Genomic DNA, 22,278 nt, shown 5'->3' with positions numbered 1-22,278 from the left:
AGCAATTCCTAATTCCCAACATCGGCCCTCCAAGCCGGGCGGCGTGTTCCCGCTGGCTGCCGGGCCATCCCACATTTCCCCCCGTTCCCAGTCCGGGATAATCGGGAATCCGGTCCGCGTGCCCGTCCGCGCGGGTGGGGCGGGGCCTGTCCTGTCACGTGACGCGCGCTGCCGACGGCCATTGGCCGGAAGCGCCGCCCCGGAAGCGCGGGGCCGTTCCGGTGCGGGCGCAGGTGGGTGCGGAGCCCCGGGAGCGGGGAATGGTTCCTTCCCCACACCCCGCCTCACCCTGCCGGCCCCCGCCCCGCCCGGCCCACGCCGCCTGGCCACGCCGCTAGCCGGGGGCTCACGGGCTGCACCGGCCCCAACCGCCCCCGGAGAGCGGAACGGCGACACCTGACATCAGGCCGCCTCCCGGGCTCCTCATCCTTTATGGAAAACGGGGAGAACCTGGCGGGTTTGCCGCTGCGGCGTTTTCCGGGCGCTGGGAACAAAGCCGAGCCGTGCCGTGCCGAGGTTTGCCCGTCAGTGAGCGCGTTCCGTGCCGGGGCTCACCGAGGGCAGCGGCACCGCCCGCCGCAGGACATCACCTGCCCGGCCGCCCCCTCACTCCGCTTTTCTCCTTTTTGTTCATTGTCCTTGCTAAACAGCTGGCCGAGCGTCGCCAGGACACCGGAGGAATTCGTCAGGACGGTGTTCCACGCTGATCCCAGGGATCGCTGGTGCATCAGGCGGAGGTAGGGATGATTTTTGGGCAGGAGTTTTTTGGACACGAAGCGGCAGCACAACACGGGCTGTTTCCTTGGGACAGCCCCCAGGCAATGGCTCCCACTGCCAGAGGGCAGGCACAGATTCTGGCACATTGGGAATGAGGAATTGCTGCCTGGGAGGGTGGGCAGGCCCTGGCCCAGGGTGCCCAGAGCAGCTGTGGCTGCCCCTGGATCCCTGGCAGTGTCCCAGGCCAGGCTGGATGGGGCTTGGAGCAGCCTGGGACAGTGGGAGCTGTCCCTGACCATGGCAGGGAATAGAAGGAAATTATTTTGAAGCTCTCTTGTGACCCAAATAATTCCGTAATTCTGTAATGATTCTACAGCCTGAGGTGTTCCCTCCAGCCATGTTCTTCAGCTGCTGGATGAATCCACATTTTTCTGCAAATTTAATATTTAGGAAGTTCTAGTGGAGACAGTATCTGAAATATATATTTTTAATAGATTTAAAGGGTTACCTCATTTGTGTTGTTTCAATGTAAGATTCCTCTCAGATCCAGAGAGTAGATTTAAAGTGTATTTGAAGCAGTCAGAGCAGAACCTGGAAGCAGTCAACTGGAAATTGATATTCTGCTTTTCCACAGGGATAAAAATCTTCAGGATAAAATCAAATAAAAAGCAAAACTGGTCCCTAGTGAGATGTGCACAACTGCCTTTTCATTCTCCATCTTGGAAAGCTTTTGTTTTGCTTCTTGGTGTGAGAATTGAGATGTCAGCAGCCTAGAGAGGGGGACTGTGAAGGGCAAAGTTGTGTGGCAGCAGAGTGTGTCTAATGTATTGCTGTCAGCACTGGCAGGGACAGGTCCAGCCCTAATTAACTGCTTCCTCTCCCAGCTGGACCTCTCTGCCTCCTTGCTTTGCTTTTCTGCTTTTTTTTTTTTTGGCATAGACCCCAAGGTGTGAATTTTGATGACTTGTGGGGTTTCAGAGAGAGGTCATGGTTCATTTTCCAACTGTTAATTGTATGGGGCTGGTGTGGGATCAAGTGAGGGCAGCAGGAAGAAAGTAACCCATGTGCTAATTCTGTCAAATCCTGATTGGAATTTTTTCCCCTTTTCCACTGTCCTGCCCTTCAGTGGTAGCAACTCATTGGATGGATTTGCTTTCTGCTGTTTAGTTTCTCCTTAAATAAAAGTGAGTTGAGCAAAACAAACCCTTTGGACTCATAATATAGTGGGAACTGGGCTAATACTGGCAGCTTGCTGCTTAAACTGTTTTTTGTGTGGCTTAAGCAAAAACTCTTATTTCCTGAATTTGTTTTCCTTAGTCGCATCTGTAGGACTAATGAATTAATAGCAAAATGGTTTGGTTTTTTTGTTAAAATGGCAAGAATGTTCCCTTTGTTGGAAGCTTTATAACAGTGGAACACACAACATTTTTGAAGCTTTAGCAGCTTCTTAATAATTTCAGAATAATCTACGTTTGAATATGAAATATGGATTTTATTTACTTTGTAAATCCCACACCATCTCTGTCCCAGCACAGGAGGGAGCCATGGTGTGCATTCCCTGCATCGTGATCCCTGTTCTGCTCTGGGTCTACAAGAAGTTTCTGGAGCCCTACATCTACCCCATGGTCGCCCCCTTCATCAAGCGTGTCTGGCCCAAGAAAGCAGTGCAGGAGCCACCAGGCACCAAGCAGGGGCCAGGAGGCAGCACTGGGGACCCCCGGGGACCTGCAGCTGCCAAGAGAGACCAGGAGGATGGACCTGGGGGCCATAAAGTAAGATTAATTCACCTACCTAAGCGGGGAAGCTCCGGGATGAGCCACCCAGTGGTAGCTCAGGAGGATGAACAGCTGGGTGTGTTTACAGATATTTTGGTGGCTGTTTTCTTGGGAACAGCAATTACCACTACTGTGCCAGCTAGGAATTGGTGCTTCAAGATATAGTTAGTATAATAGTTGCTTCTTCTGGTCTTGGATGACTTGTGCCTGTATCCTGAAACAGCTTAATTAATTTTTTTTTTTTTTAACAGTTGCCTGTTCTTTCAAAGAAAAAAGTCAAATATCTGGCAAGTCACAAGCAGAAATTAAAAACAGCCCCTTTCTTCAGCCAGCTCTGCCACTTGTAATGGGGGAGGATGCTTAGTGCATATAAATTATGCTTTTATTATTTATCTTCTGTCACAATACAGACTTGTAAATATTGTCGCTGCTCTCATTCCTCCCTTGCCCCTGAAACAATAATTATTTGTAAATCTACACAGACACCACCACTTTTCGTTCTTGCTCAATATTTCTCCACACATCCTTGCTGGCCTTGCTTCTAAAAGCCATTTTTGTCACAGCTGTTCTGTTTTAGATGTGAAGTTCTAATTTGACATCTCATTAATGACACTGTTTTTTGTTTGCAGTTGGAAAGCAATGGCATTGTAAATGGAAGTCCTGCAAAGGGATCTGCTGCAGTGTATGACAAGAAAACAGCTTGAAGGAGTTAATTCCTGAGGATTTTATTCCCTCATGTCCAGTATGAACTGCTGATATTCCTCTCAATTTGAGACTTTTTTTCTTTGCACATTTTAGCCGAATAAAAAACTTAATTGCTTGCAGGAAAGTCTCTTTTGCCACTAAAATGGCAGCTGTTTGTTTATTTAAAATATTTGAAAGCTGATGTTCTTGTATTTTTCTCGCTGGAACTACTTTTCATCTGCCATCTGTTTGGTGTGATTAGAGTTTAGGTTAAATAACGTAAGAATAAATCTGTCTGTGGAAGGCAAATGTATCTTAGCATCTTGATGTCACTAAGTGCTAGTGCAGTACTTGAGGCTTTCACCTTAAAGGCTTTATCTGTTCCTGGTGAAGAACTGTGGACTGCATTGTGACAACAAAAGCTCATAATTTATCTATGGAGAATTTAGATTCTTCATGTCAAGTCTATGGATGAGCTAGAGGAGTTATGCCGCATAGAAAATTTACTTGGCTTACTAAAAGCAGAAAGTCTTGATGTGATACTTTACTTAATTATTTTCCTTGAAATATTATGCCTTTTTTTTCCCTGAGGCATGATGCAAGAGAATGTTGCTTTATGTTCTGTTGTAGTGATTTATAATGGCGAAGTTCTGGCTTAAAAAAAAAAACTCAGCATCCAGTTAAAACCTCTTTACCATGCTTGTGGAATTTTCATTATAATAAACCGGGATTTTACTTAAAAATAAGTCGCTTCATGCAATTATTGCACAGAATCACAGAATTCTTAGTGTTCAGAGCTATAAACACTTCAAGTGGTGACAAAATCTTTGAAAACCTGGAGACAGGCCCCAGGCAGAAGGAGGCCCTAAAATAGCTGAGTTCATGATAAAATGAGCTGGGCAGACTTTGCCTCTTCCTGGCAAGATGGATTCTGCTGCTGAGCTGCATCTCAGCCGTGAAGTGTTTTAAGTGTCCCTGTGCTTAGTAAGGAATAAAAGTGGTAATTCCTGCTTTTCCCTGTCTGCCAGACCAGAGAGCTCTTTAAAAGATTCAAAACCAAACCATTTCAGCAGTTTTGAATTATTCTTTATTATTTAATTTCCATAAAATCCTCTCTCAGGCAGGCCTAAAAATGCACTTTTTATATGGGCAGTCCCTGACTTGTCACTGTGGTCCAGTGTTATTCTGGTGGCCGTGATTTCTCTCAGCAGTTAATTAATTACTCTGGTATCTAATTTTGCCTGCTGCCCTTGGTGAGGTGCCTCGTTTCCTGCCAGTGCCTGGTTTGGTCAGACCTGGTGTGAATGGCTCTGCAGTGTTCACAGATCCTGTGCCCCTGCAGCCACAGCCGTGACTTTGCAGTGAGCTCAGGCACAGACGCCTCTGTGTCAGGCCTTCATTAATGCTGTTTCTCTTCCTTAAGCAGTAAACTCTGCTCAGACTCGAGTATGTAATTGCATCTTTGGAGCATAACCCCCCATTGGATTGGTGTATTGCAGCTTCCTCCTAGATCTCTGAATCCCAGGATCATTTAGGTTGGAAAAGACCAGTGAGTCCAACCTGTGATCAATCCCCACCTTGTCACCAGCCCAGAGCACTGAGTGTTACACATGGACACCTCCAGGATGGGAACTCCAACACTTCCCTGGGCAGCCCCTTCTAATTCCTGACCTCCCTTTCCATGGAGAAATTATTCCTGCCATCCCCCCTGAGCCTGCCCATGCCCAGCCTGAGGCCGTTCCCTCTGCTCCTGTCCCTGTTCCCCCCGGCTGTCCCCTCCTGTCAGGAGCTGTGCAGAGCCACAAGGGCCCCCCTGAGCCTCCTTTGCTCCAGGCTCAGCCCCTTCCCAGCTCCCTCAGCCTCTCCTGGGGCTCCAGCCCCTTCCCAGCTCCGTTCCCTGCCCTGGACACGCTCCAGCCCCTCGGTGTCTCTCTTGTGCTGAGGGCCCAGAGCTGTCCCCAGCACTGGAGCTGCCTCAGTCACACCCAGTCCAATCTGCAGCTCTTCAGCTAAACAAGAATTCGTGTTCTGAGATCCTGAGCATTGCTGAAGAGACTGTCTCTTCCATTCTGTTTTAATATGCTGGGCATCTCATAAATAGGCCACAATTTTAGAGTATATCCACCTCTAAACAGCTGGGAACACAACAAAAAGTAGAGCAAGAGCTTTACTGGGACTCCTTTAAATTGTAAATGTATTATTTCAATTTATGAAGTCTGCATGATTTTTTTTTTAGTTATTTAGGATATTATTACAGAAGAAAATGCATTGAACAATAAAAGAGAAAATAAAGTGTATAGTAAATTAGGCTGCAGCACCAGGCTTCCAACTTTGTGCCAGCATCATATTTAAACACCAGGCCTTCTGAAAAAGCTGCAAAAAGGAAAACAGGCAGATGATGCAAGTAAGATTACAGGTTTATGGTCTCTGGAATGGTGTTCCACTGCTTTATGAGCTGCAGTTAAACCCTAAAGGGAGCAATCTACATCACAAAACTTTCTGTGCGAGGCACTTCACTGGAAGTCCTGTCGGGAGATTTGTGTTATAACTCTTCTGCCCCTATTCTTTTGCAAGAATAGGTCAATAATCCTGTTGTGTTGTGAATAGTTAAATGAAAACCGAGTGAAAGCAAAGGCCCAGGTCTAGGCTGGAGTGCATGAGATCATCTGCAGGGATGCAAAGGAGTGCACAAAGCCTTCTTTAGGGAAAACAAGCAGGCAGATATTAAGGAAATCCTCATGTGACAGAATAATATTGATCAAGTGAGTTGAATTTAACTGAGAAAATTCCCACGTGCTTGTTACTCGCTAAAAACAAGATTTACAAAAGGTTTAGGCACCTGATGGTGGCACGTGGACATCTAGCAGAGTTCCCTAGACCAAGTAGCAGCTCCATTTACACTGAAAACTTTTAAAAAATGTCAAAGTTGGCATCTTTAGGGGACCAAAGAACTGCAAATCTAGTTCTAAGTTCTTCAGCATTAAACCTGTCTGGCTTTATTTAAATACTATTGAGGAAAGATCAATAACTCAGTATTTGAAAAAATATTATTCAAATCAACTAATTTCAAGTATTTTTTTCTTAATGAGAAGGTCTTAACGGTACCTTCTGTGTGTTGGTTTGCACAAATTGCTGGATGCCAAGAAGTTAGTTGAAAAACACATTTTAAAAATGCAAATATATGCCAAAAATTCTTAAATAAAATGAATTAATTTTATGTTGTTTATTATTTTGATGGCCTGATCCTGACAGGAAAGGAAATTCTGGCATGTTAAACTGCACATGATCAGCTGCTGAGAATGTCTAAACTGAAAATAAATTCTGATCTAATGACAGTAGCACATTATGCTGTTATTGCCCAGATGGAGCAATCATGTCCCAGCTGAATTCCGGGAGCTGTTGGACATGCTGCAGAGGTTCAGTCCTCTGGGTCATTCCTTCATGATTTCTGTACAATGGAGAACATTATTGCTGAAAGAACAGTGTCTGCAGAGGCTGCAGGTGAAGGAAATGAAGAGAAATTTAATTTACACTTAGGTTAACTAAAATCTCCTTCAGTGAGAAAAGACTGTTTCATTAAACTGCCTGAGACTTGAAAGAAGGGATTATCTTTGTGCAGTTAGAGCAATGCTTGCTGAACCAAATCATATTTTGGTTGTAACAGGCTGCCATTATTCCTGTTTTCTGTGAACCTGATTGCAGTAATTTAATTGAAAAGCTCTAGAAGGCCATGTTTGCCATTATTATTTTGTATTAGAAATGCTTTTAGGTAATAGTCCTGTATCTTTATTTCACTGTTGTTTTAGAATCACTGAATGGTTTGGGTTGGATGTGGCCTTAAATCTCTTCCTGTCACACCCTCAGGACACCTTCCACTATCCCTGGCCGCTCCAAGCCCTGCCCAACCTGTCCTTGGGATGACAGTGAAACACAAATTGCCACATTGTGAATAGATGTGCTTATAACCCCCAATGCTTGTTTTTGGCACGGGGGTTGCTGTACAAAACCTTTGCATTTTGTCACACAGCGTTGCACAGCCGTGCTGCTGGCCAGGCCGCGGCTCTGTGGGCGCAGCCATTGCCACCCAGCGCTGTGTGAGCAGGGCCGGGCCCCAGAGCTGTAATGTGGCAGTGTTTGCTCAGGGCTACACCCACGGTGCTGTTTGCAGACCTGCTGCTGTTTGCAGACCTGCTGCTGGCATGCACTGCCCAGGGACAGGGATGGGGAACAGCCCGGCTGGGTATTTGCTGTCACGGACCAAGAGGAATGTGGGAATAAACTCAGGAAAAGACTGGGAAGAGTTTCCCTTTTAACGAGCCAAGGGGTACCTTGGAATCTGCTGCTGATGGCACAAGCCCCACTTTGGAGGTTACCCTTGGAGAAATAATGAGTTTAAGCAGCACGAGGGCAGGATGGGGCCTGGTAAATCATCCCACCCTCCGACATTCACTGCTGGTCCCATTCGCTGGGCTTATCTCAAGTCGCACTGAAAATGTGGGATGCAGAGGAGAGAATCAGAATGAATCATAGAATGGTTTGGGATGGAAGGGACCTCAAAGCTCATCCCATGGGCAGGGACAGCTCCCACTGTCCCAGGCTGCTCCAAGCCCCATCCAGCCTGGCCTGGGGCACTGCCAGGGATCCAGGGGCAGCCACAGCTGCTCTGGGCACCCTGGGCCAGGGCCTGCCCACCCTCCCAGCCAGCAATTCCTAATTCCCAATGTGCCAGAATCTGTGCCTGCCCTCTGGCAGTGGGAGCCATTGCTTGGGTGCTGTCCCTGCCTGCCTTGTCCCCAGGGGCTGTGCAGCTCTCCTGGAGCCCCTGGAGGCCCTGGCAGGGGCTCTGAGGTGTCCCTGGAGCTTCTCTGGTGCAGCTGAACAGCCCCAGCTGTGCCAGGCTGGCTCCAGAGCAGAGGGGCTCCAGCCCTGGCAGCAGCTCCGTGGCTTCCTCTGCACTGGCTGCAGCAGCTCCAGCTCCTTGTGCTGCTGGAGCCAGGGCTGGGGCAGCTCTGCAGGTGGGCTCTCACCTGAGCCCAGGGGCACAGGGGCAGCATCCCCCTGCCCTGTTGCCCACGCTGGGGATCAGCTCAGGGCTGACACGGGAGGTGTCATGGCCGCCCCGCCCGTCACGAACTACAACTCCCGTGGTGCCTCACGCACCGCCCCGCGCGGGCCTCGCGCACGCGCAGCGGGGCAGGGCCGGCGACGTGGAGGCGGGCGGGGATCGTGAGGGGCCGTGAGGGGACCCGGGAGCGGCGCGGGCCGAGGCACCCCGGTACCGACCGCGCCACCCACCTCGGGCCCAGGGCACGGACGGTAAGCGCGGCCTCGGCGGTGCCTTCGAGGGGCAAGGGCGACGGGTGGCCCCGGCGGCCGCCGACTCCGAAGGGGGCCCCCGAGATCCCCCGGTTGCCCCGACGTCACCGTCCCCTCGTGGCGCGGGCCTGTGTCGCGATAGACGGAGGGATGCCTTGCGTAATTCGACACCGGCGGTGAGGAGAGTTGCCGTGGCCCCGGCACCCGCCGTGTCCCCGCCCGGGCTGGGGCATCTCCCGGGATCCCTCGCAGGGTTCCTGGGTTGTACCTGTGTCCCTTCGGGATCCAGGAACCGATCCCGCGCTGGGTCCCCTGGATGTCCTTGTGTCCCTTAGGGATCCAGGGATCCCTGCCAGGGTTCCCAGAATCTGCCTGTGTCCCTTTACCCAGACCGTGAGTGTTCCCTTACAGGGATCCTGTGATCCCTCAGGGTCCCTGGGATGTCCCTGTGTCCCTTTAAATGCGCCCGGGACTGGAAAGCCAGAGATTTATACCCGTTTTTTCTTATGTGCTCTTAATGATATTTATTGTTCATGGCTAGATGATAAATTGATTTATTTTCCATCCTGTTCTCGACGGAGGCTTTTCTACTGCAGCATCTCAGAACTCCTGGGGCTCGCTCTGCCTCCTCACTCCTACCACACTGTTTTTATACTTATGAATGATAATATTTATCAAAAGTGAGGTTTAAAATTGAAATTGGTATCTCACCTGAGCTGCCGGGCTTTGCATTACCTCATATGCCTTCATGCCAAGCACTGTTTGTTTGTTTATTTATTCTTTTTAATCTGTGCTGGGCGTAGAGAGTTCGTGGGGCATAATCTCATTTTTTCCCTTGCCTGTGCTGAGGGATAACGTGCTGGGCTGCAGTTTTAATCATTGTAGGTGTTTGCAGAAATAAAGAAGCTGTTGATATTTCCATCACGGATCACTTTTGGAGTGCAGGGGAGTGGAAGGAGGCTCCCGGGTGGTTGGGTCCCGTGTCCCAACGCAGGGTTGTGTAATCCCACATTGTGTCAATTCCCAACTGAAAAACGTTCTGGGTGCTCCAGCTGGGCCGGCTAGAAAATTGTCGTTTCTCCTTAGAGTGCCAGGAGTTGGGAGGCCTCCTGCTGTCGTTTCCATGGGCTGTTTTCCCTTTCCACTGCTGCTGCATCAGCAGAGGCCCGTGGGCAGCCCGGGGAATGCTGGACCCAGCTCAGCACTGTCACCTGGCTGGAGCATCCCTCAGCTCCTCCTCTGACACTCCCCTGCTGATGTTTTGCCAGCAGAGCTTCTAATCCCTCCTGCTAAATCAGTAAAAAAAAAAGTACTTGTAGCAAATTACTGCTGAACTCAGATGGATCAGGTGCTTCCTTCCAGTGATTTTATCAGATTAAGAGGAAGATTTGGAGATCATAGAATCCCAGACTGGTTTGGGAGGGAATGGACATTAAAGATCATCCTGTTCCACCCCTGCCATGGGCAGGGACAGCTCCCACTGTCCCAGGCTGCTCCAAGCCCCATCCAGCCTGGCCTGGGGCACTGCCAGGGATCCAGGGGCAGCCACAGCTGCTCTGGGCACCCTGGGCCAGGGCCTGCCCACCCTCCCAGCCAGCAATTCCTAATTCCCAATGTGCCAGAATCTGTGCCTGCCCTCTGGCATTTTCTGACATGCTGTGATTTTAAGATCTTAAGATGTTTTTAACATGCTGATGACTGACAAAAGTCACTAAAAGCAAGAAATCCTGTTTGGTGGCTGCTGAACTGATGCCACAGTAGATGATTAATGATTTTAACTGTATTTTTCAAAGTGTATTCTATGGAGTGGAAAGTCTGTATCACCTTGAAGTAATCCCACACCCTGACAAGTGTAACTGAATTTGCAGTGGATCCTGAAGATAGGTGATATATTTTATATAACATATTAATATAATATTTTTAATATAAATTATGATTGTAATATAGTATAAAATTATTACCCATACAGAGCAGATTTGTCTTTCTGCTTAACAGGCTTTTTTATGTTGTAGTTAGGTCTTCAGCTGTGAGAAACTTCAAAAGCAGAGCCAAATAATCCTGTTGCAAAAATAGGGTTAATGCCCAAACTGTGGAAGAGCACAGATACCAAAATAGTTGTATAAACTTTTACATATACCAAAATATACCAGTATTGAAACAAATGCAGGCCTTTTAATGAACATCTGAGCATCTGTTTGAAGCTTGAATTATCTTTTTGAAACATTACTGTGGCTTTTAGGCAGGTGTTACTTACATCTGATAGTGATATAGGGAGGAAATACTTGTGTGTAGCAGTAATCTTAGCATCCCTTCCATATTGAAGCCACTTGATTTATTAATTCAGGCTATGTTTAGCCTGACTTGTGTCATATCCAACCCACCTTCCATTTCAATTAGAAACAATGAATTACTATAAATTGATTTTTGAGGTGCTGAGTGGTTTTTTTTAAATAAATAGAGGAAAGGGACAAAGTCATCAAAGCCTTCTCATATTGAACCCAATTTCCAACACTATAATCCATCATAGATTATCAGTTGGTGGAAAACTGTTTTTGAAAACCATTGCTGCATTTGTGGTAATAAAAGTCTCTTTTTGGCCTCTGGAAGTAGAGAATGTCAAACCAGCAAAGTTGGTTCTGATGTGCTGTCTGTTCCTAATCTGTGAAGGCAGGTCTCAGTATGGGTTGTGCTCCTTCTTGATTTGTCTTTATTTTTAAGCTCCATATCCCTTTGGTATACTTGTTTAAAGTTCAGTTTGTTGTTCTCATTTTATAGTTCCAGCACACCTGTCCTGGCTCGCAGCAGGAATCTCACTGGTGAGAGCAAACAAAACCTTTACGGAAATACCTGCCCACTGCAGAGAGTGGAGATAGTATTTGAATTTTCACTTCTTGAAACTTTTGAAAAATGTGTTATTTACCTGTAATAGTTTTGTGACAGGTGTTTTACACAGAAATTACAAGGTGTGCCTGACCCAGCCTTCTTCCCTTCTGACAGTGTTTACTAATTGGATTAAAGAATTTATTTCTGCACGTACTCCAAAAAACACTAGCTGTATTTGAGTGCTGACCTTTTCTTAGGGTGTTGGATTGTAAGAGTAAGGATAGAGGTACTTTTCTTCATGATTAAATTTTTTCATAATTGCCTGCACACTACCTCTCCTGCCCTCTGTGACAGGATGTTTTTGTAAAACTGACGCTGTCATTCTGCTCTCAGATTTATTTCTTAAGTTGTTACGTAGGAATTTCAACAGAAAATTTCAACAGATCTTTATAGTTTTTGTAGCTTTAAATTTTGTTAACTCATGATAAATTTTATAGATAGGCTTTTGAAAGTTCAGAGAGATTTGGCCACAAGTATAATGTTTTAGCATGGGTGTGTAATTGCCTGCACTAAAAATGAACAAAATTGAGGACTCCTTAATTGATCTTGTGGGACTTTGTATTAATGGACTAGAGATATGTTTTGTTGCATAAATTGCTTTTTTTTAACCTGGACAAAGAAGTCCTTAAATGCTTAAATGCTCATTTACCTGTAAAAGTTAAACAGGAGCTCTCTGAACTTGTGAAATACCTTGAGAGAAGGGCATTTCACATGCAAGGTTCAGCAAAAGCTTCCTCAAGAGGTTTGACATGTACCTGCTGCCCTGCCCTGCCCTGCCAGAGCATGGTGACTGAGGGAATAGAGGACAAAAAGCTTCATTCAGATTGGCTGTGTCACTAAGGCCAATACATGTTGGGTGGAAATATGATAAATTTGGGGTCTAGTTTGCCACAAGCTTGTATTTGCTTATTGGTGTTCGAGGCTATCACGTAACTTTTTAATATTTTTTAGAGCACTCTGTATCAGAAGTTTCTGTTGTGAGGTGAACTGTTGGAGTGGCATTTTTGTGTAAATTATTTTTGATCTCTTACAACTGTAGGGAAAAGCATCTTGAGCAAAGTTGTCCTCCTTGTTTTTGTCCTCCTGTGAGTCAGTAGTTCCAGTTCAGAACGCAGCTTTGAAGGTGACCTGTGAAGGTGACTAGTTGTTCACTTGAAGTAAGGTATTTTGAGATTAGTAAGTGGGCGTCTGCTTATTAAAATTATTAGATTTGGTGATCAGAAATTAGCAGAGTGGATCACCAGTAACCTGGAGTTTAGAGATTATAGAGTGTATGAAAACGTGTTAGTTTTCTGAGATGGCACTGAGAAACACAATCAGTACATCTCAGTCTCATTTATAGAATTTAGATTTTCATTTTCCTGTCATCTCCTTTCAGAGCATTTATTAAAAAGTGACAAACTGTGTAGGGTGAGCTGTCAAACACAATAGCATCCCTTGTTGAGCAGTTTGGGGAAGCACCACAACATCCGGGCTCACTCACATCGGAATTCTTCTGCTTGAAATACTCTGCCTCACCATGAAGGTTTTGAAAAATCCCTTCTTCAGCTGTGAGCAGAACAACTGTACCGTAGGTTGGACATGAAGGAAGCAGATTGTGCTCTTCAGAATTAGGCTTTTATTGATGACTGACTCCCACGAAAATGTTGTGGAAAAGGAACTGGAGCAGAAAACACAGCATCGTCACTCGTTTTTTCATCTGCTTGCCTTCCTTGTGAGGGCCTTCTTTGCCTGCAGTAAATCTGTTGAGATTGATCACTTCTGCTGTGTGCAAGTCTCTTCAGGCTTCAGTGGAACCCAGAAGGACCCTTCTGATGCCACTGCACTGCTGCTCGGTTCAGGTCCTTATTGTGGGAGGGGAAGGCACTAGAGCAGAGCAGGAGAACCGAGAGAGATGCTGTGCTTGTTCATCCAGCTGAGTAAACAGTGAGCAAGTCAGATAATTTATGTTGAGAGCTGCCTAAAGGCCTTAAGATGTTTTATTTTATTTTATTTTATTTTAATTTAATTTTATTTTATTTTATTTTATTTTATTTTATTTTATTTTATTTTATTTTATTTTATTTTATTTTATTTTATTTTATTTTATTTTATTTTATTTTATTTTATTTTATTTTATTTTATTTTATTTTATTTTATTTTATTTTATTTTATTTTATTTTATTTTATTTTATTTTTCTTAGGCATTGTGGGGACCGCTTCATAATTTTGTTGCATTTCTCACTGCCGTCCAAAAATACTTCTGTCCTGTTGTGCTGAGCTTTACAGGAAGATGTTTTGGTACCTGGTGAATAGTTAGTGTGCTGGGCTACTGCAAAAATAGAAATAGGTTAGAGGGTTGTATCCCTGACAGTAGCCATCAAACTTGGCAGTGTCTGAAAAATAGTGGGTAGTGGAGAAACAGAGGATTATCTAGAAAGCTATGAGAGATGGTATTGGTCTCCAAGCTGCAAAGATAGACCCTGTCATGGTCAGCCAGGTTCTCTGAAAGAGCACTTAATTTGTGTTTGTCACAAAAGCAGCTTGTCTGTCTGCTACTTCTCATAAAACTGTGGGTTTTGTGGTTTTGGTGGTTTTTTTTCTGGGGGAGAGGGGATTTGGTATGTATCTGAACAGTTTCAGCTTGTAAAAGTAAAAGGGGTGGGTAAAGGGAGCTGAAGGAAGGAGTGAAAGGAGAGTTGCCAAAAAGGCAGTAGAAAAGGGGAGGAAAATTACAAATCAGTGTAAAGTGAGCAGAAACAGTCTTTCCTGTGTAACTCATTAACTTAAAAACAGTAGGAAGCTTTTCTAATTGGTCTTGAAGGATGTGTTTATTCCATTCTGAAATCTGCCAGGCTGTGTGGTTGTGGCTAATTGGTGTATCAGAGAAGGTGGATTTTTAATAGTGGTTTGATACTGTTTGAAGATTGCTAGGCATTAAATTATAGCTGGAATATTCTGACTCGTTACCATGCTTTAAAAACAAAGACTATTTCAATGCTCTTTTTTTATCTAAAATGGCAAGAATTCCCTAAAGTCTGAGGATTGTAAAGTTTTTTTTTTTCCTGAAGATCTCTTTTATTAGCATGAATTGTTACTGCCTGGTATTTCTGCATCATTAGTTTTGCTTAGCAAAATCTTACCAATTTAATTGGTAAAATAAAAGTTCTTACAGTTTGGGACCTCTTTATGTGAAAATTAGTGAGTGATCTCTGAGTATGAATGAAGTATTTGCATAACTGCTTTTTGTCTTAGAAAGACAGAATCTCAATTTTGGGGGATTTTTTCAGCATTTTTAACAGCACCAAAACTTCCCCAAAAGAGTTCCCCAAGCAATGCAGGTAATAAACACTTAAAATGTCTGGAAAGCTGCAAAGTTGCTGAGAGAAATTGCGGCTGCCCCATCAGTGGAAGTGTTCCAGGCCAGGCTGGATGATGCTTGGAGCAGCCTGGGACAGTGGAAGGTGTCCCTGCCCATGGCAGGGGTGGAATGGGATGGCCTATAAAGGTCCCTTCCAAAACAAACCATTCTATTTATCTATGAAATATTGCTGTAACACGAGGAGTAGTCAGAATTTGAATATATTGTGTGGACAGTAAAATTCAAATATTGGAGCTGAACAATACATACTGTTAATTTAACTTCTCTGTTTTCTGTTGTATGGAGAATTATGTGTAAACATATTGCAGTAGTCTCACGCCTCTGTGGCAAGATTTATCTTAGGATTTTGTGGGATACTTTAATGTCTCATGGGTGAGAAATGGTCTGAAACCTGCAGTTCTTGGATACAAATAGGAATCAGCCAAAAACCTCAGTGCAGTGCTTTGGTAATGCTGAATGAGCAGCATTACACCTCATATTCTCATCTTTACAGTGATTGTGGCTCCTTTGCTTGGAAAGAAAACAGTGTCCATCGTTCGTAAAGCTGCAAACTATAAAGGTAACCAGAGTCCTGCTATGTATAGAAACTAAATTTTTGTTAGGTTTTAGGATGTTTTCAGTATTTTCATGTAATTGCGTTAAGGACTCAATCCAGTGGCCAGATCTCAGATGACATTGTAAAATCATGTGCATGACCATCTCAAATTCTTACACTTTAAAGCAATAATTAAAAGAAAATCCCACAAATATATGTAATTTATATTATTCAAAATATCTGCAGACTAAGCCAGATGACCATGCAAGTGTAATTTTGGAAGGGGGCAGCTGACTGTACTGGACAGATAAAATTCCAGCATTAGCAATTAAGTTGTGATACCAGTAGGAGATACAGTCCTGAAAGGAACTCTAATTACTTGTCTAAACTCATTTAAATAGAAGATGTGTAGAGGATGACAAATTTTTTCCCAAGTTCAACAGTATACATCTGTACCTTGAGTTTCACTTAGGAGCTCACACATGGCTCTGTGTGAGCCATGTGTATTGCTGAATTGCTTTTAACTTTCTTTCGGATGAAAAATTATATTCTTGTAAGCCTTGTTAATAATTAATACTAAAATCTTCTAGAACAAGCAGTGAACTTGGGATTTATACCTACCCCTAGCAATTTGAGATTGGAATGAGTCCTGATGTGCAAAACAAACTCCCTTGTGTTGCTCTAAAGCCTCTGCTGCTGCATTACGGAGCCAAGTTCTGGGGCTAAACAGATGCTGAATTTAATAGAGAATGACACTAGCAGACCAGGCTGTGTTTCTTTGGGGGTGTAATAATACTGAATTAAGCTAAATGAGGTGATAACAAGTTGTGTCTGGTTTTTGTTTTTTTTTTTTTTTTTTTTTTTTTTTTGTTGGGGGGAGGTGGGGAGGCAGATAAGTAGATTGACTTCTTGTAAAATCTTATTTTAATGAACTGTGCATTTATTTAACACATTTCAAGGAAAAGTAAATCAGATTTCATTGGTAATTTACTGCTAGAGTGAGGACTGACTTTCCTGGTGTGAATTTCCTGTGATTTGGTGTTTACTGGGGCTGTCCCACTTCAGCAATGTGAGGAAGCAGAAGTTGTTTAACCTTGTTTTTTGCAGTTTATTTGGGATCCCCTGGTGCAGCCTTTCTGTGCAGTGGGGGCTGTTATGAAATTGAAGGAAAAATTATAAATAAATAAGTAAATATTTTAAATACTGCTTAAAGCATACTGTTGTAAATCTGTTCCAAGTACTGATGAACCTTTTATATTATCCAATAACTTGAACCTCTACTGTCTTAACCAGCATGCAGGCACAGAGGCAATGCTTCTTAATCAAAAGCAGTGTGGACATTTAAGTGGTTACATGTTTTATTTGAGTGATCTTTTCAGCACAAGGCAGCTATTTCTAAGAGAAATACTTGATTTGACTGCCATTTAATTAAATATTATTTAGTAGCAGTTGAATTGGAAATGTGTTTGAGATCATGACTTGCATGTAATCCGCTAAGTTAAAGCATTGGGGTTAATCTGTTACTGTTGTTAAAATGCCTGGAAATTAAATGTTGATTTTTTTTCTATTTTAAATTGTTTTTAGTCATTTTTCCAGTAGGATATTAATGAACTCTGAAGGAGAGACTTGTTTCCTGGGTCATTTGATGGCTGGAGTTCGTCAGAAATGTCTTGCTTGTGTAAAGCAGCCCCTGTGGTTCAGACTGTAGGAGCTGAAGGTGCTCCGGCTGTGTCATGAAGTCATTGCAGAGCATTTTATCAAGCTTTGGTATAACACAAGTTCCTGATGGCAGGAGTTAGCTTTGTGTGTCTGTAGGTGTAGTCATCTACAGGAAGGATCCGTAGAACTTGCTGAGGTTTTTATTTCAGAGGGGTATAGTGAGCGTAGTGTACTTAGGAGAGGAAAGAAACCACCTGGGCCATAACAGGACGAAGAAATCTGAATGTTTGTTTGATTGCTCCAAGATTTGCTGGCTCTTGAATGAGTGGAAGTCAAAGCTCGCCAAGTCTCCTTATCTACAAACTACTGTCAGGTATTTAAAGCTCAAGCAAGCAGGATTATTTTGATATTTGGATGGCTTGATATTTATTTCATTTAGAGGAGAAAATAATCAGCCAGTGCCTTATTTTACTGTCGCTTTGGGGAAGATTGTGGAATGAAAAATGTTCTCTGCGATTTGGAGGGAGCCAGCTGGGCCTTAGGGCTGGAGGGCTCTCAAGAGCTCCACAGCTTGTCGTGTTTGCTTGGGAGCGTGGCTGTGGAACTGGGCTTGTTCTTGGGCACTGTGATTTGACACTGACTCTGAAAACAGACAATAAAATTTTGCTAAGACTTGCTGTTAAAGCCCTCTTTGTTTTGGATTTTGTCTTAATGGTATTGAATGTGCTGGCATGCTGTAGGAAATCTGGAAAGCAAGCGTGACTCCTTTTCAAGAATTAGCTTGAAACCTGTTCCAGTTGCTGTCATATTTCTGGGAAGGTGGTTTAAATGTGGGGGGCTTTGGGAGCTGCAGCAAACTGTAAGAGTAGCTTGAAAATAGAGAATACAGTGACTCATTTTAAGAGAACAGACTGAGGGTTTTGGGCACTGTCAGTGCTCTGGCAGGGAGAGCTCAAGAGTTCCAGGTGAAGGTGGAGGCATTTGAAGGCAGGGCTCCAGCTGCCTCTTGGTTCTCTTCACCATTGGTTGTTTGTCTTGGAGCAAGTTAGCTGGAAAACATGAGCAGAGAATGGGAACTTGAAGCAGACAGAGGCTAGACTTGTTTTTGCTCCAAGAAATAAAGGTTTAAATGTAGGGCCTTTGAGCCATTTAGAGGGATGGGGTTTGGTTTTCAAAGTATAGGTCCAGGGCCAACAGCATCATTGTTGGCTTTTGCAGTAGTTGAACATGTTGCAAGCACTTCAGGTTGGACGGGGCTTGGAGCAACCTGGTCCAGTACAAGGTGTTCCTGCCTGTAGAATCTCCTACAAATAAAATTTAGAAAATAATCACCTTTTTTTTTTTTTTTTTTTTGTTAGGATCTCACATTTTAAAGATCTCTTTAATATTTATATTTATATTTATATTTATATTTATATTTATATTTATATTTATATTTATATTTATATTTATATTTATATTTATATTTATATTTATATTTATATTTATATTTATATTTATATTTATATTTATATTTATATTTATATTTATATTTATAGTCTATTCTGTGACTGTGCTGGCCCTTAGTTGTTTCTGACATATTTGTGTACTTGGTTGTTTCTGACATATTTGTGTACTTTGCTGCTGCTCTAAATCTCAAATATGAATTCCATGATGGCTACTAATGTTACAGCTTTTTGTTTCTTTCCAGTAAGCTTTCTTTGTATTTGCACAGTTCTTTATTAATATTGATTGCTTTTAGAAGTGTGTTTTCTGGACTTAATTGCTTCTGCAAAGTTGATGAGTTTAAGAGTATCAGTATGGTCGTGATCGTTGTATCTGATATCTTGTATCTGATACTTTGCATCTGTATCTTTGTAGAAACCGAGGGAAAAGTTGCTGCTGGGTAGTAGTTTACATCTTCTGATACCGCTGTGCCTGTTATTAATGTCGTGTGCCAGCTCAGGAATGAGTATTTAGGTTGCAGTTAATGTTGCACAACACTTTTATCTTGATGACGATGCCTTTTCTGATACAAACTTATAAACCAATCAGTCACGGTTATTTTGTCCCAAAAGGTAGAAGTTTATTGAAGTTGATGCCCTGGAAAGATGTGAAGTGCTTGGGATTATACCTGGCACGTAGTTGATAGCATTGTGTTGGTTTCTTAGTTAATTAAATTCTTTATAAAAATGAGAAGCAGCATGAAGATTTTAAAACTTCTCATTCCTCACGCAGATCAAGTACAACACATATAAAAAGAGGTTTTGGAGTGCCAGCTTCTGCAGTGTTCCATCAAAAAGCAGTTGTGTTTCTGATGTGTTCATTTTATGGCTCTTTCCCGTTGAAGTAGTTGCCTGGAAGGAGCCGTGTTATTTCACAGAGGTCAGGAGATTCATGTCAGTAGTACCTTTGCTTACTTGATAACAGCATGATAAGAGCTGTTAAGGCAGGAACTTAAAAGTTGTAAATTGTTGGTGGCACACAGGAATTAGCTGCATCTTTACAGAAGTAATAATTTTCTATCTGTGCATGTTCAGTTTGAAAACATATTTCTGAATAGTTGTCAGCTTGGCACCCCCATTAAAATTGTGAATTCTATTCTTCTAGTTTTCTCCACTGCTAGCAGCCTTGTCACTGATACAACTGTGAAGCAGTGTTCTTGCTGAGTATTATTTATTAAAATACAAGTGAGATGATGACTGAAGGAATAGCACAAAAACTTCTGTGTTTCTTGATCACACATGTTATAGTTGAAAGTTTGTTGAAAGGAAATCTTTCTGATATATTCCTATGTGCCTGATTCCTACATCTTAGTAATTTTTCAAGGAGGTGATCTAAATCTTTACTGATGGCTAACTCAGGGTCTACATATTCCTTATTTGTGCAAAAGACTTAAAATATTTCTTTCTTCTTTTTTTTTTTCTCAAAGAAATGAAAATTTAGAAAAACCTTTGCCAAATAAAGAAGATGGGAGCGAATAGCAGCAGCATCAGTGAGCTTCCAGAAAATGAGTACTTACAGAAACTGTCAGGATCAGAGCCCATCTCTGAGAATGACCCATTCTGGAATCAGCTTCTGTCTTTTAGCTTCACCACTCCAACAAACAGGTAAGAGGGTGTTGAAGAGCTGGCTTTGATAATATGTTTATAGAAGTGACCAGTCTGAAAGCAAATGAGTGGTTATGTTAATTATTCCTGTTTTAGGTAGCAGAGGAATAAATGCCTGTGTAAAATAGGCTGTTGTCTCCAAGTTTGGAAGCGTTTTCCACCACCTCTTCCATTCCTGTGGGTTTCTTTCTTCTTTGTAATAGCTGTAATTGCTATTCATTCTCCTGGTAAAGATCAGAAATAGGGTCTGTAGTGTCGGGGGAGCCTTTTTTCCTTGTTGTTTTAGGAAGCTTTCTTTTCCTTTGGTATAGCCTTTGGGTTTACCAGAGATTCCAACATTTGATGTTTCCTCTCAATTTAGAGTGAATTGTACTTCTTGCATGATTTAATTGTAGGTTAGCTTTTGAGTTGCTTAGTCTGTGTAGCTTTTTTTCACCTTCTTTGCATCTCAGAAAGAAATTTGGTCTGTATTCTCCATAAAAATATTTTCTAAATACCTAAAATTCAAGCTTTGAATGCCTTTTCATTCCAGGAAGTGGTGTAGGTGTAAATAAAATCAGTATTTTTTAGAGGATCCATAACACATCTCCAGAAGTAGAGAATTTAAATTCTTGTAACTTCTATTAGCCCAACTCCATTGCTGAATTCCTTGGCCTGTGTGTAGATTATCAGTTTTACAAGAACAATCTGATATTAATGTCTTCAGGTGTTACTTAAACTATTTTTACAGTTTTCAGCATAAAACTGGTGCTTCTCTGTAAGTGAAAGTTCAGGCAACTGGAATGGAAAATGGTTAAGGTAAATAACTGGGAAGCATTTTCTAGGTGCTATTTTTATGAAGAGTGAGGAGGAGGAGGAGGAAGTATTTTGGCTTCTGCCTGGAGAGAATAGCCAGAGGTTTGGAAGAAGGGACAGTGTTGTGGAGGGCTGTAAAGCTGGTAAAGGGCAGTATGGAACACTGGGAGTGTGCAAACAAGCAGTTGTGTTTCCTCTAAGATCCCTGAAGGAAGGATTTATTTACAGCCTACCCATGACTAATAAGATTGACAGTATTCTAAAAGCTTATATAATACTCTGTTGTTTGGGTTAATAATGATTACATATAAAACCACACCAATTTATCTTTTTGCTCTATTTTTCTTTGTTCACCATGAAAGTTAAGGAGTTTTTCTTAGCTTCTTTTGCAGCTTTTTTGTGCCTATTTCATGAAATTCAGATCCAGTGCAGAGTAAATTTGCTAAAAAAAATCCCCAAATCAACAAAGCGAAAACCTCACTGAACAAAAAAACCTCAAGCAAGAAACATAATTAAAAAGACAAGAAGTCCAATAAAATGATCCAAATGCAGGTTGAAAGCTTTAATTAGCTGAACACCAGATGGTGCTCTTGCCTGGGAGCTAGAGAAGAAGTATTTTTAGAGACATCTTTTCTGCAGCTTAATATTGGAAGGAAACAGAAATTTCTCATTTAGTTGCATCTACCTGAGACAACCATGGGCAAGTGAAATCGGGCTATGTTGGCTGCACAGCACCCTCAGTATTTGATTATATCAGATAACCTTGCCTGCAGGAATGGAACAATACGGGTCAATGTCAATTTCTGAGATTGAAATCTTCCAAATTACCAAGTTAACTCTTTTTTTTAATGAGGCTTAAGTGTCAGCAGCAAGATGCTTGTTTGTGATTTGTGGAAAGGAGCCAGTTTTCACGTGTCATACAGGACTGAGTTTTACAGTTTTCTTTTCTTTTTAAATTCACTTTTTCTGGTTTGTTGCAAAACTAGTGACTGTTTGCAAGTATTATTTGGAGCAGTTTAAGTGCTTTATGTTGGTTTTTTTCTGGAGGCAGTTGGTGATACTTCAGAGTAGAAGATTTGTTTCCTGAAGTTTTTGCAGAGATGGGACTGATGCGATTCCCAGGGAAAAGAGGGCTGTCTTCTCTGGGTGCTGCTTTGGATGTAATTCTGTTCTACACATGTCAGTACCATAGGGGAGGAGGCAGAGAAAATCACTAGAATGTGGTAGAAAAGTTTATGTTGGTAGGAAAAGCAATCAGCCAAACCCAGATTATCCAAGCAAGGTGTGGAAATGGTGGGGCTGGGGTAGATTTACTCCTTTCAGCTACAGATGCCCAACAAATTCCCCTTTTTGTCAAGAAGCATTGACCATAGCAAGGAAACAGTATCTGCAAAGAAGGATTCCAAGGGAAATCTGAATCAGTGTGTGTAAGAGATTTTTGGGGTTTTTAACACTTCTCCATGT

General features: G+C 42.8%; 2 protein-coding genes across 7 annotated transcripts in view; both read left to right on the top strand.

The window, feature by feature from the left end:
* Positions 1-185: 185 nt before the first annotated feature.
* On the top strand, positions 186-3,866 carry CZH18orf32 (chromosome Z C18orf32 homolog). Of its 4 annotated transcripts, none has more exons than XM_058043805.1 (4): positions 186-233; positions 651-737; positions 2,253-2,489; positions 3,122-3,866. In XM_058043805.1, exons 3-4 carry the CDS (start codon positions 2,262-2,264, stop codon positions 3,194-3,196), a joined length of 303 nt encoding a protein of 100 aa, XP_057899788.1. In that variant the 5' UTR covers positions 186-233; positions 651-737; positions 2,253-2,261; the 3' UTR covers positions 3,197-3,866. The 4 variants fall into 4 exon arrangements, with proteins under 4 accessions (XP_057899788.1, XP_057899789.1, XP_057899791.1 ...); XM_058043806.1 differs by lacking the exon at positions 186-233 and adding an exon at positions 299-516; XM_058043808.1 differs by lacking the exon at positions 186-233 and having other exon boundaries at positions 535-737; positions 2,248-2,489.
* Positions 3,867-8,395: 4,529 nt separating this feature from the next.
* Positions 8,396-22,278, top strand: part of DYM (dymeclin) — a 209,406-nt gene continuing 195,523 nt past the window's right edge. For all 3 annotated transcript variants that reach the window (XM_058044202.1, XM_058044201.1, XM_058044204.1), the window contains exons 1-2: positions 8,396-8,492; positions 19,842-20,019. In XM_058044202.1, the coding sequence (XP_057900185.1) occupies positions 19,880-20,019 (140 nt within the window). In that variant the 5' untranslated portion in view covers positions 8,396-8,492; positions 19,842-19,879. The remainder of the gene's footprint in view (positions 8,493-19,841; positions 20,020-22,278) is intronic.

This window comes from Melospiza georgiana, chromosome Z, assembly GCF_028018845.1.
Source record: "Melospiza georgiana isolate bMelGeo1 chromosome Z, bMelGeo1.pri, whole genome shotgun sequence".
Classification (NCBI taxonomy): domain Eukaryota; kingdom Metazoa; phylum Chordata; class Aves; order Passeriformes; family Passerellidae; genus Melospiza; species Melospiza georgiana.
Note: the sequence above shows the minus strand (reverse complement) of the source record. Positions and strands in the feature narration are given on the sequence as shown.